This window comes from Sturnira hondurensis, unplaced genomic scaffold, assembly GCF_014824575.4.
Source record: "Sturnira hondurensis isolate 20B ecotype Veracruz unplaced genomic scaffold, ASM1482457v3 Scaffold0006849, whole genome shotgun sequence".
NCBI classification, from domain to species: domain Eukaryota; kingdom Metazoa; phylum Chordata; class Mammalia; order Chiroptera; family Phyllostomidae; genus Sturnira; species Sturnira hondurensis.
The window spans coordinates 2546712-2563356 of NW_028079480.1; the positions used below are offsets into that span (position 1 = coordinate 2546712).

General features: G+C 45.2%; 1 protein-coding gene across 3 annotated transcripts in view; it reads left to right on the plus strand.

Annotated features, from left to right (window-relative positions):
- Nucleotides 1-13125, plus strand: part of PIK3AP1 (phosphoinositide-3-kinase adaptor protein 1) — a 96016-nt gene extending 82891 nt beyond the window's left edge. For all 3 annotated transcript variants that reach the window (XM_037050842.1, XM_037050844.1, XM_037050843.1), the window contains 4 exons: nt 1076-1231; nt 5718-5788; nt 7116-7234; nt 11918-13125. In XM_037050842.1, coding sequence (XP_036906737.1) covers nt 1076-1231; nt 5718-5788; nt 7116-7234; nt 11918-11975 — 404 coding nt within the window. In that variant the 3' untranslated portion in view covers nt 11976-13125. The remainder of the gene's footprint in view (nt 1-1075; nt 1232-5717; nt 5789-7115; nt 7235-11917) is intronic.
- The last annotated feature ends 3520 nt before the right edge of the window (nt 13126-16645 follow it).

A 16645-nucleotide genomic window follows, 5' to 3' on the forward strand; every position in this document is an offset into this window, starting at 1 on the left:
AGGAGGAAGTGGTACCTTGAAGACAAAGGCCACATATACCAGAGCTGACACCTCTCCCCAGTAGGCCCTGTCTCAGGGCAGCTAAGGGAGCTCACCTAGCTTTCACTCTTCCCCAGGGAGGAAGCTGATGTGCCACCCACAGATATGTTATTCTGTTCTTATAGCAGGAGTTTTCTGGCCATAGAACCCAGGGGTGGAGATCTAGGGAGGAAAAAGACCAACCACTGGGCAGGACTAAGTCAACAGAGAGATCAGGTCTGTGCTTTGCAAGGCAAAGAAATGATTTGTCTTTCTGAATCTGTGGGGTCTAAAGCCGCCTGTCAGTTTTCAAGTCAGAAAATCTTTCACAGGCCCAGTGGACCTCCTTTCATGACCCTGTGGGTTGTTGTTGTCAGTTCTGGACCACCCACCCACCCTCCATCATTTATTAAGGGACTGAGAAGTAGTGTGAGTGATGGTGAAGAACCTGGTTCGTATTCCAGCTGTCCCGCTTACCAGGTGTTTAAGAAAGGCATGCTGTGTCACTTCTCTGTGCCTTAGTTTCTGTTGGGAATGATGGCAATAGTATTTGTTTCATGATGTTGGGAGCTTTCAGGGAGCTAAAATTATGGCTGCTCTTAGAATTCTGCCTGCTTCACCAAATAACCTGTTATTAGGATCAGTGATGCTCATACCACCTCCTCAGAAAGGGCCGTAATTCAGAGAGGTTGACTGAGTGCCTCCCATTCAGCAGCTGGAGCCCCACGCCTTTCCCTAATCCAACATTCATTCCACCACCTGGTAGAGAAACATTTCTCTGCTCTTTCTGGCCTCCCCCATCCCTCGCTTCTGTCCCCCAACACTTGTCTCAGAGGATTCTGTGGAGTTCCAGTGTTGAATTGGGCAGACCCCTGTCCTTACCCCCTCCTCGTTCCCTCCTCTTTTCTCTCCCCTCTCCCCTCTCTTGCCCTTCCCTTTTCTCCAGGTACCCTCCAGATTCTGGTGAGGGAGGCAGATGAAGAGGGAGCAGTGAAGCAGTTTGGTAGATGGCAGTCCCTAGTGCCTTGAAGCTTATCTCTTTTTCATCTAATTCCAGCCTTGGAGATCACCGTGCCAATTCGGCACTCACAGCACCTGCCTGGGAAAGTGGAGTTTGGAGTCTATGAGAGTGGCCCCAGGAGAAGCGTCTTCCCCCCAAGAACTGAGATAAGACGAGGAGACTGGAAGACAGACAGTACCTCCAGCACAGCAAGTGAGCAGGCTGACGGGCCAGGGCATGCATGCGGCGCCATCACAGCTGGACTCCAGCTGGACTCCAGCTGGCTGAGCCTTTGGGCCTTGGAAACACACTGTTACGAGCCCAGCCCACCTCAGTGGGAGCATGATTTGGGTTTGGGAGGTGTTAAGAAATGGGGAACATTTAACCTGTGAGTTTTGCCTTTTTTTCAGGGACCAAAGATCCATTACACAAATATCCATTGAAGGCAGATCACTTGATAATTATTACTCTATCTCTTTTATAAGTAGAAAAACCTAGTCATAATACCAATTAACATATATTGAGAATTTCCTTCTCGCTAAGTCTCTTTTATGGATCCTCTGATATAATTGTCACAGTGACTCTATGGGAGGAGACTGGACACTAAGTGCCTTGCCCTCATTAAATAGCTCATAAGTGGTAGGCCTGAGGTTTGAACTCAGGCAAACTGGATCCAGGGCCAAGACTTTGGCCTTTATTCTTTTTGCTTCCTCAGCTGTGTTAAGGAGAGGGAAAGGTCACAAAGTCACAAGCCTTAGAAAACAATGGACTCAAATTTGAGAATTCCGACAATGTAGGTTGAGGATTTGATTAGGGAATGTCTTCCTTTTGGCTTGAAGGCTTGAATAGGAGTCTGATTGCAGCAGACAATGTGTGCTGATGTGCAGGCAGGAGCTGGGGACTCTGTTTCCACATCCACCTGGGTGTTAGCTGGCTGCACCACCACGTGGCTTGAGTTTCCTCCTTTTCATACATTTTAGTGTTATCAAAACAACTCGGAGTGCCATGAAAGAGCAAGAGACAAGCTGAATTTCAGGACTCGTCTCCTTAAATGTCAGACTTTGGATGTTGGAGCAGGGAGGGCATCCAAACCAAGGATTCTTAGTCTTTTCTGCATCCCAGACCAACCTTTGAGAATCTGATATATGTGCTGGATGCACTTTCCTGAAAAAACGCACACACACGTGTGCGTACACAGGCACACACACACTTCGGCTCATCCGTGGACTTAGGCCAAGAACCTCTGAACTAGTGTCCCTCCTCACTTTATACAGAGAGTATTTGTAACCTGGAAAGGGAAGGAGTTTTGCCCAAGGTCACACAGCCGGTGAGTGGCAAAGTGGAAGTAGAATCCAGCGCCTCTCAGGTTATAACATTCCAGCCACTATTACCTGTCAAAGCAGACCCAAAGCATGCCACACGGCCATGTGGGAAGTCTAGACTGGACAGAGGAGAAAACTTCCCCTTACATGATGGGTGTGATAATGTATATCTAAAAATCCCCTTGAGGCAATTTAGAGAACTCTGACATGTTCAAAAATGGGAAAGGTTTTTCCAGCGACCCCAAATGACTGAGGAGGCAAGGGACGCGTGGCCCATCTCTCAGATGTTGTGTGGAGGAGAGGAATGGTGTACGCCCCCTGAGGGGGCAGGCAGTGCGTTCCAGGTTTGGAGGAGGGGATTTTAACAGGCAAATGTGAAGTCCTCGTTTCGGAGCAGATTGATTTCAAAGGCTTTGTGCATGTGTTTTACTTTGAGTTAGCTTGGGGTGAGGGCTGAATGGAAAGCACCAACTGTGCTTCTCACCGTGTGCAGTGACTTATTGTCTTGGAATGCCTAGCTCATCTGGTTAGAAAATGTTATTAAGTGGCAGAACAGTGGGTTGGACTCTGCCCTGGGGCTGTAGCCTGCATCTGGTCCCTGTTACAGGGTTTCAGTTGTCTGTTGCTGTCTAACAAACCAGCCCAAATGGGGAGGCTTGAGACCACCATCATCTATGCCAGATCGTAAACTTACTGCAGGTGGTGTTTCTCCCCTCCATGTGGGTTAGCCAGGGTCACTCAAGGTACTGTGTTCAGCAGTAAGCTTGGCTTGGGCTGGAACATCCAAGATGGCCTGTCATCCTTCAGGGCTTCTCTATGTATGGCCTCTATCCGTAGCCTCAACTTCTTATATAGCAGCCAGATCCATAAAGGGAACATCCAAGAAGGACAAGCTCCAATGTACAAGTGCTTATTGTGCACTTGTAAGTGCTCATTAAGGAGGGAGAGTGAGAATGGCCTAGCTCGGTCACTCTACGCCTTTGAACCCTCAAAGCCACTCCTGAAAACAGCACTATTTCTATTATAGTGTAGCCGTCACATCTTGGGAACCACAGAAAAACAACTGTAGGTTAAAGCTGGTTATAGCTAAAATTTTAAACTCCAGAATAGTGATGTTACGCTTAAGAGAAAACAAGTTGCATTACAGAAAGACTGTTGACTTTTTCCTAGATTATCTGATCCAAATTTCTTTTCTTTTTTTTTTCAAAAGATTTTATTTATTTATTTTTAAAGAGAAGGGAAGGGGAGAGGGAAACATCAATGTGTGGTTGCCTCTCACACGCCCCCTACTGGGGACCTGGCCCACAACTCAGGCATGTGCCCTGACTGAGAATCGAACTAGTGACCCTTTGGTTCACATGTTGGCACTCAATCCACTGAGCTATGCTAGCTAGGACTGATTGAAGCCTCTTAAGGATCATATATTTGGTCGTTTTCGGCTATCGTTCATTCCTCCACCAAACACTGAGGACCACCCTGTGCATGCTGAGCTAGACTGTATACTGGAGACATAACAATGAAGGAGCAATGGGTTCTGTTTTCAGGCTGATAGTAATGGAGGAGAGAAAGTACAAAAACAGCATGAGTTAGATGCTCGACTGAGCCTTCTTCCCCGGTGCCAGAAACCTGATAAGGGTGGGCATTGCCCTTTTCCCCGCTGGCAAGACTGAAGCTGAGGCAGGCCGAGGCCTCTACCAACTGTGCAGTCCAGAGGGGGTACAAGTGGTCAGCCTGGAGAGGGGAGAGGCCAGGGCAGCCAATCCAGGGAACCAAGGTTCAAGACCAAACACTAGGGGGTAAAGATTTAAGAACACCAAGGAAGGGACAGTGAGAGCTGGGGGTGTGAATTCTCAGGGTCTGGAGCCAGTGCCTGGGCAGCTTTTTGCTTCCTCCTAGTGGGTAGTAACCTTGAACACAAAGCTGGTTCATGGTGAGAAAGCGGAATGAGCAACAATGAATGACATGGGAGGCTTGGCCGGCAGGGATGGGAGCCCATGGCGGGCGGGGTTACCTCCATCTGGGGAAATCTGGAAAGGTTTCCATAGCATTTGTCCTGAGTACTGGAGACTGAGGAGGCTTTAGACTTGTGGCTAGGGGGTGGGCTGGGGGCCTTCCGCCCGAGTGGGCAGTATTATTTGTGGGTAACCGCATAGGAAGGGACAGGGTCACGTGCTCCTTAATAAACAAACTCTGAATCCCCTGGTTTCTCGAAGTATTTTGACATATTATTTTAACTTGTAAAATCTGCCCCTGAGAAATAATCCAAAATTACAATCTTAATGTGGTCTATTTAAGTGAACATCTAAATTAATTACGTCAAAGTTGATACCACATTGACGTCAAAACTAAGACTATTTACTATAAACTAATTTGATGAGGAGCTGTTCAAGTAGAAATTGAGCAAACACCTGGCAGTGGTGTTAATGGCAATGTTGGTAAATTAAAATTAAAATGTCCTTGTGTGATTTGGTTACCAGTTATTCCTCCCTCTTCACTGCTAGATCGCCATGTGCTTACGCTGGTGCCGTGCCGTGCTGTCCAATATGGTAGCCACTGGCCACAGGTGGCTATTTACATTTAAGTTAATTAACAATTAGGAAAAGGTCAAATTTGGTTCCTCCGTTGTACCAGCCCTATTTCACGCTAGCTCCCATATTGGACAGCATACAATAGAACATGTCCAGAAAGTTCCATCAGATAGTGCTGCTCTGACGATATAGGTGACAAATCCGCAGTTCAAAAGCCTCGAGCATCTAAACACACAGCCACGGTTTCTACCAGGAGCATAAAGTATACTTTTGAACTTGTGCTTTGTATTTTGTTCTTTGTCAGACTGGCCCCTTATTAGGAGGTGTATATACGTGTGTAATGCACGCACATATTTGATATGATTTCTAAATAAGTAAAAATCTTCAGCCTCAAAGTCTGCAGCTTTTGCGAGACTGGCGAGCTCCCTACTGGGCTAACGAGGCACCTTATTGGCTCTTAGAAACAGCCCGGAACAAGTGAGAAACGGCGCATCTCTTCTTGCCTGTCAGTCACATCAGAGAACTGGTGTCAGAGAACTGGTGTCAGACAGGATTTTCAAAGGGGCCGGATGATCACCTTTTTAAAGCACACAGTGTGTGGGAGGCCCTCAGTAAATAGTAGCTGTAAAGCAAAAAAATATAATAAAAAGGTGAACCATCTTGTTTTGTACTGAAAAAAAAAACAAAAAATGGCCTCTAATAAAATGGTATAAGACGGCAGCATTTTGAAGACTCCCAGGTTCACAGCTTACGTGCTAGTTCTATTGGTAAAAATACAAGCTAGACTTGTGCATTGTATTTTAGCCTGAGAGAATCTCCGGTCTTGCTGACTTTCCTTGTTCCCTTCAGGCAGCGCCAGTAACCGATCCAGCACCCGGAGCCTCCTCAGTGTGAGCAGCGGGATGGAGGGGGACAATGAGGTGAGAGCCGGGACCCTACCCCCATCGGTCCTGCCCTAGTGGTCATTTCATTGCAAGAAACAAAAATTTGGGTGGAAGAAGCCAGGCACAAAGGGTCACACACTGCAGGATTCCATTTCTATGAAACGTCCAGAATAGGTAGATCCATGGAGACAGAAAGCAAATTGGTGGTTGCCAGGGACTGGGTGGGGAAAGGAGGAAATGAGGAGAAATGGCTCAGTGGGTACAGTGTCTCCTTTTGGGGCAATGAAAATGATTTGGGACTAGACAGAGGCAGTGAGTGGTTGCACAATATTGTGAATGTACTAAATGCCACTGAGCCGTCAGCTTTATAATGGTTACATTGATGTCATATGAATTTTATCTCAATAAAAAGAGGGAGGGAGTTAGGGGAGGAGAGAGGAGTAGAAATCCACTCAGGCTAGTTTTAGCCAAGGGGGCATCTGTGAGAAGGAGCTGGCTGAGTCTCAGGGAGTCCGGGGACAGTGATCACAGTTCAGGGCCTGGATCGGGAGTGGGGAGACGCGCCAGAGCTGGTGCCCTGCTCTGTGTTTCTTGGGGCCACAAGCTCCTTCGTCTGTGCTGCTTGGTGCATATCTGCTCTCTGCTCTAGAACTATCCTGGCCTTTCCTGCCTCTCCACATGTATCGTGGCAAACAGTCCCTGAGAGCCATGAGGCCTCCCAGCAGAGGGTGGCTGGCTGCCTTAGGCTGAGGCCTGATTTGGATTATGGTTCTATCCTGACCCAGGGACCAGGGGCAGGGAGGAGTGGGAGGGAGCTCATGGGAGGGGGTCACCCAGGAGACTCCCTGGGAAAGGGTCCCGGGGTGGGCCGCCCCTCCAGTGCACACTGTATATTGCCCTGACTGACAACCCCTCACTGTTCCGTTGTCCCCAGATGGGACTTTTGTTTAAAACTAAAATTTCTCTGGCTCTAACTGGTTTCATAGAGCAGTACTTCTCAAACTATAATATGCATCAGAATTACCTAGGATCTTGTTAAAATGCAGGTTCTGACTGAGCAGGTCTGAGGAGGAACCCGAGAGCCTGTATTTTTCACAAACTCACAAGTGACGTTGACCTTGACGGCCCACAGACCATGCTCTGAGTAGCAAGGACCATTAACGATAAAGTGGTCTGATCGTCTCCTTCGTGGCTCCGGGAGCTGATGGAGAGCTGCCCTGGTTTTGCTCTGTTGATCATCAGTTTGTGAATAAAACCTTCAGCCAAAGCCTTAGGAGGGCGGAGGATCTTTGGGGAAGGTGGTGTCCATGTGCTGATTGTTCCATGTGATTTTCACCTGTCCTTCTCACGTGTGTTGCTGTAGGATAATGAAGTTCCTGAGGTTACCCGAAGTCGGAGTCCTGCCCCCCTACAAGTGGATGCAGCACCCCCGCTGCCCATTGAGAGGCCCCCCAGGGTGCCTCCCCGAGCTGCCTCACAGAGGTAACATTGATGCTGATTGGAAAGTTTTCCTCACTCTCTAAATTTCAGGGGAGAGTAGGGTTTGGGGACGTCTAAAGTGACCTAAGGATGCATGCAGTGCTAACTGAAATGCCTACTTTTGACATATTTCAGTGGGGACTCTTCACTCATTTAAGTGATGCTTTATTTAGTTGCATGTACTCTTAATAGCAAGTGAAATATTTCATCAATGAAATACATTGGCAAACATCAACTTTTAAAATAATTTTCATCTATTTGGTTAGAACCTGGCTCCCTACTAACGAATTCCCTTGGCTTTATTGTGGGGTAGTGCCTTTGGGGATCAGGCGACGAGAAGGAATTGGGAATGAAAATGAGGGTGAGAGGCAGCATGGTATGGTGGTGAGTGAGGAGCATGGCTCCGGCACCACACTACCTGGGGACAAGTCACCGGCAGTCACTCGTGAATGTGGATGAGTTATTTAATATGCATGTGCCTCGGCTGAGTTTAACTCCGCCCCTGTCTTCCTCGCAGCTCCCACACCCAGCGTGTCTCCAGGCCCTGTCCATCCTGCTGCCCTTTCGGCTCTCACATGCACGCCCCCTTCCATCTGCCAGTGCCCACGTTCATCCACACAGGCCCATATTTACCTCCTGCCTCCACTTGCTCCCTCCTCCATGCTGCAACCAGAGTGTAGAAATATCTGATGATGTCACTTCCTGAAATAAAAACCTTCAAATTTAATTCTGTATTTTTAGCATGCTCTGGCCCCATGTAGCCTCAGGTCCCACCCCCTCCTGTATGCACCAGTGCTCCACCCTTTAAGATTTCCCAGGGAGCTGTGCCAGTTTGGACTCTGTCTTTGCTCAGTCTGTTCCTTTTGCATGAAATGCTGTCTTCCTATCCCCTTTCAATCTCTGCTTAGAAAACTCCCACACAACCTTTATCTCTGGCCAAATATCACCTCCTCTGTGAAGCCTTCCCTGACGTTCCTGGGTGAATCTTCTTTTGATTCCCCAGACACCTCTATTATAATGCATTCCACATTGCGGCTCTTGTTTATATATCTGTCTCCTCAAGTGGATGGTGAACTTCAAGAGAATAGAAACTGTTTTCAATTAAAAAAATTTCATTTGCCCTGGCTGATGTGGCTCAGTGGATTGAGTGCCGGCCTGCAAACCAAAAGGTCCTGGGTTGTGGGCCAGGTCCACAGTAGGGGGCATGTGAGAGGCAACCACACATTGATGGTTCTCTCCCTCTCTTTCTCTCTCCCTTCCCCTCTCTAAAAATAAATAAATAAAATTTTTTAAAAAGAAAAAAATTTTTTGCTACTATCCTCAGTGCTTAGCACTATAACTGGAACATATTAGCAATTTAGCAAATATTTATATTTATCATGTAAATGCATGGATGGATGGATTGGTTCTCCTTGGTCTGGCCTATCTACCTGTTAAACAGTTAGATATCAAGTCACCTACTGCAGTGCAGGTGGGTTAGAGATTAGGAAAGGAGCTTCTCCCTTCCTCCTGTTGCAAGTTCCCAGGGGAGGTAGGTGGTGACAAGAACAGGAGCGGATGCACTCTATCTTTGCATAGCATTTCTCTTGTTCCTTAGTCCCTGGAGGGTGGGCATCTGGCAGGGTCATCCTCTTTATAGGTGAGGTCCTGCAGGTTGAGGGGGGGAAAAGCCAATTCTTGCCCAGCCACTGCCCCTTTGTTTTTGAACTTATTTTGCCATATACTAGTGATTTGCCAGTCACTAAAAACCTATGTACTCCCCTTTGAGATGTAACCTAGGTATGGCCTGATCAGAACAGGCTTCTGGAAGCCTTCTGCAATACCAGGGTTAACCCTTCAGCTGACTAGTAAAGAAGTCTGTGGCATTTCTAGGAGGGGCTGGAGTGGCCAGGAGTGAAGGGACTTAGGACTGAGGCTATTTGCTAACTAATAGAGAAGCTTAATAAGGTCCTTTGAAACTAATTTTATGACTACACAAAAGCCTACCAGCTAAACAACAATCTTGATTTAAAAGACCATTAACCAATATCCAGTTGCTGGGTTCTGGAACTAGACTCATCATTGTCAAGACCTCACTCTCAACAGGGGGGAGAAAGCAGCCAGTGCCCAGATGTCTCTGGAGGATGGCGTCTCCAGCCCCCACACCCCAGTGTCCTTCAGGCTGTATGCACGGCCTGTATGTCCTGAGGCTGTCTCCCACAGGCTACCCTTCGGTTCTGGTGTATCACCCTTTACTCCCACGGTTCTGAGGTGTCTGTAATCACAAATCTCTTTACCCAAGATGGGACTTCCAATTCTTAGCTGCAGTTGTTCATCGGAATGAGAGCTAGAGATGGTTTGTTTGTAGACGCACCCCCAGCTGTGGCATGGGGAAGCAGGAGGAAGAGGGGACAGGAGGGACATGATGATCTTTGTGGTGGGAGATAAAATGTAAGGCTTGTGGGGCAGACACAGGAAAAAGGTCTAAGGATAGATCTTTGATTATGTTGATGAAATTATTATCGTTACTTCTTGAGTGCCCACTCCAAGCCAGAAACTGTGCTAGTCACCTTCCAACAATCATCTCCAAGCCTCACGAAATGTGGGCATCATTTCCATGGATGGGTAGGTTCAGAGAAGTTGAACTTGCCTTCAGACTTGTGTGTAAATGTTTGTACTATATGTTCTCATCAGTTATGACTTCCCTAGTGAAAACACTTGGTACAGTTGACTCATTTTCCCTATTGACTGTCATCCATAATGTTCTCAGCATCTTGAGGGTGGGGTCTCTGCCCATTTTACTTGCTATTATTTCATCCTACATCCAGGAGCAGCCAGGTAATAGAATAGTGTTAGTCTTATCTGTTAGGAAGGAAGAAAGGAGGGAAGGAACAGAGGGAGGGAGGGTGAGAGGAAGTTGTATCATCTGACTGACCTCTGGCTTTCTCCTATAAGGCCGCAGTTCACAGGGCAGACTGGGGAGATGAAGGAGACTGTCCATTTGTTTTTTTGGATAAAGAGACAACTGCATAAAACCATTTCTTCCAGGGGCCATAGCGGGACCCCCTGAGGATCCCTGTGGTTATTCTTTCCTACTTCTGTCTCCTTTTCTTGTTCCCGAGACAGCTCCTCCTTTACCATTTTTGTCATTTCCTTGACCTATACAAAGCTTGCATTCAAGAGACATTTAGTAAACATTTACTCATTGATTCATGTAATCCTCAAGTACGCAACCCCAGGGTAACACAGTTAGATTATAGCACCTGACAAAGCTCTCTTTCTTGACTTACCGATTTGCTTCTGAGGGAATTAATATTGGTTTTACAGCACACGTGTGGAACTACCACCTGCAGTTGGCAAACCTGACTTTAAATAGACTCACCCAAGTCTATGTGGAGTGTCATTTAGGGCAATTCAAGAACCATCCAGACAACATGGAATGGAGGCACTTCTTAGAAAAGCAAAGATGGAGTTGGGAATAATGCACTCGGTGATCCCAGGAGGAAGTAGTTGTGAGAAGCAGACCAGAGATGCGCAGTTCCTCTCTGAAGGGGCCTTCCCGCTGCAGTGTGTCTGTCTCCTGCCTGGCTGCACGTTTGAATCCTGGGTGTTTTAAAATACAGGTTTTATCATTATTCAGGTACATCGAGGTCCCCAGAACAGAAGATGACTGCCATTGAAAAGACAGTTTGTTCTACCCTTAGATCCCCTGAGGACAGGACACTTGGGTTTAGTCAGGAGAAAGCGGAGGAGAAAACATGGGCAAGAGCCTCTGCGGGGGTTTCCACGGGAAGGAGCAAGTGAAGCGGGGGTAGCAGGTTTAGAATGGACTGTCTTGAATAATTTCAGCAGGCCAGGAGCAAGGGGCCTGGATCTCCTCGTTTGTCACATGGTCCCGAGGTGATTAGAGCCAATGGATCGTGCTCCCAACCCCATGTGCATGTGTGCACGTGTGCGTGTGTGCATGTGTGCGGCAGCCCCATGAAGGAGGTGGTTGGGACGTGGGCTCTGGGTTGGTTGGTTTGCATATGCAAGGTGTGCTCGCAGGCACGTTGTTTGTCATCCCTAGGAATTAGCTTACCCCAGGAGGGGCAGCCTCTCCAGGCCAAGGTCAGCAAGCATCCAGATGTCAAAGCATCAGAAAAGATTTGGTTAATACAACTGGTTGGAGGATAGATACTATTAAAAGGTTGTGACGCTTGGGCCCCATCATCCAAAAATTATGATGGAACGTGTCTCGAATAGAGCCTCGGGACTGGTATTTTTCAAAGCTTGACTGGTGATTCTGATGTGCAGGGAGGGCTGTGAGCCACAGCCAGCGTGGCTGTCACTCAGAGGTCCCTGTGTGTGGCCGGTTTCATAACTGAGGGACATGTCCTTTGTAGACCACATTTGCAACAAACCATGGATGACTGAGACCTAGTTAATCAGATTCATTATAAAATAGTTGCTTTATCTTTCTTTTAAAAACATTTATTATTCAGTAATTAAAAAGGTTAAAGACTCTTCCATCTCAAATAAAAGTAGCTGTTTTAATTACACACGTAACGGAGTACCTCGGAAGAATGACTCCAGTCGGTATCAGGAATTGCAGTGCTTTTGCAAATTGGAAGGACAAGTGCTTTCTGGTTCACTGTGTTTGACACAGGAAAGCCTGTTGACATATTGATCCATAAGGTCATGCTCTTGCTTTGTCTTTCATTTCAGGCCTCCGACCAGGGAGTCCTTCCCTCCTCCTCCACCTGTTCCACGCAGGGGGCGTTGATTCCACCTCCTAGACGCTGCCTACTTCAGGACTTAGAGACTAGCAATTTTCAGCCTGGCAATGATGTCTTCATGGTGCATTTTCTGGTGTGGATGCTGGCATTAAGACCTACTCTTATTGCTGATACTGTTGTGGCCCTGCTGGTTTGGGCTTTCCTTGAAGAAGAGATTATTAAGGCATGAAGAAGTGAAAAACTGAGGACTTTATTCACCATCGCCAAGTACATTGATCCCTATCCTTGTTTGCCAAAAAGGTGAAGACTTAATTGAGATAACTTACCTCTAATTCAACATGTCAGAAGCCTGAGAGATTGATTAGAAATGTACTTTACAAGAGATTTTACTAAAATGCACTTACATTAGGCCTTACGTATTTGTTCATCCAGACTAATTTCGACAAGTGGTTATGATTTAGTACTTACAGTATTCAAGTAAGAGGACACATCCTAAGTTTTAAATGATTCTTCAACTTTTCTGCTGAACCGGCCAACACCATTCCTTCATCTTATATTAAAACCTGTGAGCAGATAACACAAGTATATAAGTAGTAAAGTGTGAAGATTGAGAGACTGTGAACAGGAGGTCAGTGTTACAGTCAAATGCAGGAGGTTGTGTAAATGCCAGGGCTGGTCACAGACAACAATCTGAAAAACACTTTAAAAAGGGATTAGTCCTAACCCCCCTTATAAGGAAGTCACAGATGAGGTTCCACAGAAGTCTGGAACTGAGAGCATTTGGTTGTTTAGAGGAAGGGTGGGTTTAGAATCTGGGCCTGCTGATTCCACACTTTCCAGCTACAAATAGCTAAGGTCTCCCCTTCAAGTAATGCCCTGGTGTAGAAATTTGGTCAGTGACTGGCCATTGGCCTTCTGGAAATTTCCTTCTTCCATTATCTCCCAGATAATGGAACTACAGTACCATGTTCATGGTTTTTTTTGTTTGTTTTTTGTTTTTTCTCAATTTGGGTACCAGTACTTTAAGAATGCTTTCAAAACAGTGATGCTGCCAAAGAACATCTATAAATGGTTGGAACCAGAGGCTTGGGATGCCAGGGACCCTATTTATTGCTCTGCAGTCTTCATAGATTTTAGTACTGGCTATAAAAAGAGAGGAGAATCCTTGACATTTTCTCTGTTAAGGGCTCAGAAAAGAAGAAAAAACCTAAAATAGAAATATTTATCTGTTTCCTTATATACCTATTACTACCACTGAACTTGAGAAATCTGTGTGTTCAAAGAATATAGAGCCTAACGTATGTCATTAATTTTGACTCTCCGGCACATAAATCTACCTTCAAAACACAAGTCCTTAATTTGATGTTTAAACGTCTAATAAGCTCTGGCCAGCGTGGCTCAGTTGGTTGGGCTTTGTCCCATGAAGCTAAAGGTCACTGGCTTGATTCCTGGTCGAGGCACATGCCTAGGGCGCGGGCCTGGTCCCCAGTTAGGGCATGTTGCAAGTGGCGATGAATCTGTGTTTCTTTCTCACACTGATGTTTCTCTCCCTCCCATTCTCCCTCCCTTCTCCTCTCTCTAAATAAATAAATAATTTATCAGAAATATTATAGTTTTCCGGGAAATTATTTTCCATCCCACACAGGTACGTAAAAGCCACACTATTAATGATCATTTAAGTACAGTTTTATTGGGTCCTTTCCTAGTGATTAAAAGTGCCTTTGCAATCTCATTCCTCAGTCCAGTGAACCAGAACTCTTATTGAAGTTAATAGCTTCTGAGATATTGGGTGTTTTTTGGACACAAAATACTCTATTGGCCATGGCCAACAAAGGAGTGTTTATGCAAATTAACTACTACAATGCCTGGCACTTAGGAGCCCTTCCACAACGGCCCCCCTCTTCTCCTTGTCAATTACTAGGGGGAAATGGAGCAATGTGAGATGACGTGAGATGACAGAGAGCAGGAAATTATAACGTTGATACAACTGTCCTTCCTGCTCTTTATAGATAGTCCCCATATTCTGCGCACTTGATTTTGATAAAAGCTACACTTTTAGAATATTCAATACCTCTAACCCCCATTTTAGATGCCAGATTTATATTTTTGTACATTCCCTGATTGACAAACATTTAGATCTGTAACATGGTGAAACCTACTGCCAGTCAATAGTGTTAGCATCTTTGTATGAACATCAGTGTTTGTGCCATATTGGAATATCTTACTGCACTTTATTCATATGTGAAAATATGTGGAAAACATAAAATTGAAGTGGCAAAAAACCTGGGACTCATTAATATGATATACTTGAGACATGGATGGAGATGACCCAGAGTGTCAGTCAAAGGTGACAAGTCCCAAACCCTCACTAGGTACTCACTGAACATCCCAAATGGTTGGTCATGTGTAAAAGAGAACAACATGAAAAAATTTGGATGAAACACTGGTACTGTGTTATCAAATGTCTCTAATGATGAGGTAAAAAATATTTCATTTTGTAGACACAGAACCACTCATTATAACAAATTTATTCAACTTCCACATACCCCAATTTTTTATATATTTTAAGGAATACATTATGAACAAAACCATGGATATCAATACAATGAGGCTCAGAAACTATACTGTAATATTGTAACAAGGTGTTCAGAGAGGCCACTAAAAAGTTTTCCCCATGATGCTTTTGGAGACAGCTCTGCTATCACCATCTTTCCCCACGATTTTACAAGCCGGCTCAATAGAAAGTGAATTATTAGTCATATGCACTGCCATTGCCTTTGCCTCTAAGTGTACGAGGTCCATTGTCTTCTGGTTTCTAGGCGAGCACTGTTTCCTTATCTTACATTAAAACCTGGGGGCACATAACCCAACTATATAAGCAACAAAGTGTGAAGACTGAGAGACTATGAACAGAAGGTTGGTGTTACATTCAAATAATTTCACTTGACATGTTTAATGATGTGAGTAATCCCCAATGCATTGCCATAATTAGGCAAAGTGTAAATGACATCGATGAGTATTTTTCCAAGTCAATTTAAATTACCTACCCTTGCCCCCACCCCTTTATGTTGCTTTGTTATTAATATTGAGAGATCCTGATCTGTCCTGTATCACTGCAATAGCTGGGATTTTTGGATTCCTTTCCCATAGGCCCTGGGAAGTTGGTTTTCTGTGCTCATCTTTCAAAGAATAATGTGTGGTTTAGCAGCTGGTTGGCTGAGGAAGCATTAGTAACAGATTTCTTTCTACGAAAGACAAGTGACTAATTTGGACAACTCTAAAAGATTCGTCCTAACAATCAGTCAAACCTCAGTTTTAAGAACTCTGCCTATACAAATATTTTCTTCAGTTTTATAACTAAATTGTGTTCTGTTTATTTCCAAGTGAGTTAAGACTATAACAGGGCCTTCCTCATTTATTCCTAATGGCCAGATACTGTGTTCACCAGGGCGGTGAAAAGAAGAGTAGGAGGTTGGAAGATGTGTTCTGAATTCTGAGGCACAACTCAGAATCTGTTTTCTCAGAGACACTGTAATAAATGCTAGGTTCCCAGGCAAGCCCGCCAAAGCCCATTTAACAACCCCCGCCACACACACACACACACACACACACACACACACGAGCACACACACACAAAATGTAGGAGAAAATGTGTTAGCTAGCTATGCAGTAAGAATTCGAATGGTGTAGCAAGAGAACATTGGCTTGGAAGTCTGGGAACCTGGAATTCACATAAATTGACTACCCTGGTCTGCTTCGACATCTATGAAGAGTTTTGTGTTCATTAATATTTCAGATCCCTTCAACTCTCTAAGTCCAAGTTTAAGGCAAGGGGTGGGGAATCCCTCAAACTGAAGAAGCAGGGTGGCAGCCTTACTGGAGTCAGTAGGACTCAGGATCACCAATCTTGCCAATTAGGTAATTGGCAAGAAATCTCATGTGGGAGGCAGCTGCTGTTCCTTTCCCTGTATAATTGTCAGAAAAAAAATCAGTTTTTAAAAATATGTGAGAACCTGGAACTGGTTCCAGGTTCTTCTTGAGTCTTTTGAGTCAGTGACAAGGTTTTGTGCTATATTTGTTCTTCTGGAGTCTTCTTTGGTGGAGTTCACTGGTCCCAGTGAACTGGGAACTGTACAAAGAAATTCATAGCCTTAATTGCTCTTCAGTCTAAGAACCCAGTGTTTTAAGTGGTTGCTCCCTAAAGAAAAGAGCTCAGACCAATGACAATGCTCTTTGGTGCCTATGACATTTCAACTATAGCAGAAAAGGTAGAGGTCAAAGGTGGTCATAGCAATAGAAGGACCGCTCACCCAGAGGTAAGTACCCAGCAAGAGCAACATAACAAAGTAAGAAGAAGGAATAGAATTTCCAAGAAAAGGTAGTGGAGGATGGAAGTCAGAAGGTACATTGTCATCTACAGACCATGATTCTGATGATCATGCTTATCAAGAATGAGAAGAACAGATTATAACTGTGGGTGTTTGCATCATTTGCTGGCAATAGGCTCTATATCATAACTACCATAAAGAAGAGGCTGTACAGCTAGGGTGTGGGTTTCATTTCCTGCCACCCTTTTTGGTATTAGGCAATGAACTTGTTAGAAAAAGAAACTGGTGAAATAAGGTATATCAATGTTTTCCACTCCTCGATTTAAAGGAACTGATGTTGATGGTGATCCTGAGTCCTGTTTTTTGAGCCATGAGACCATCAGATACGA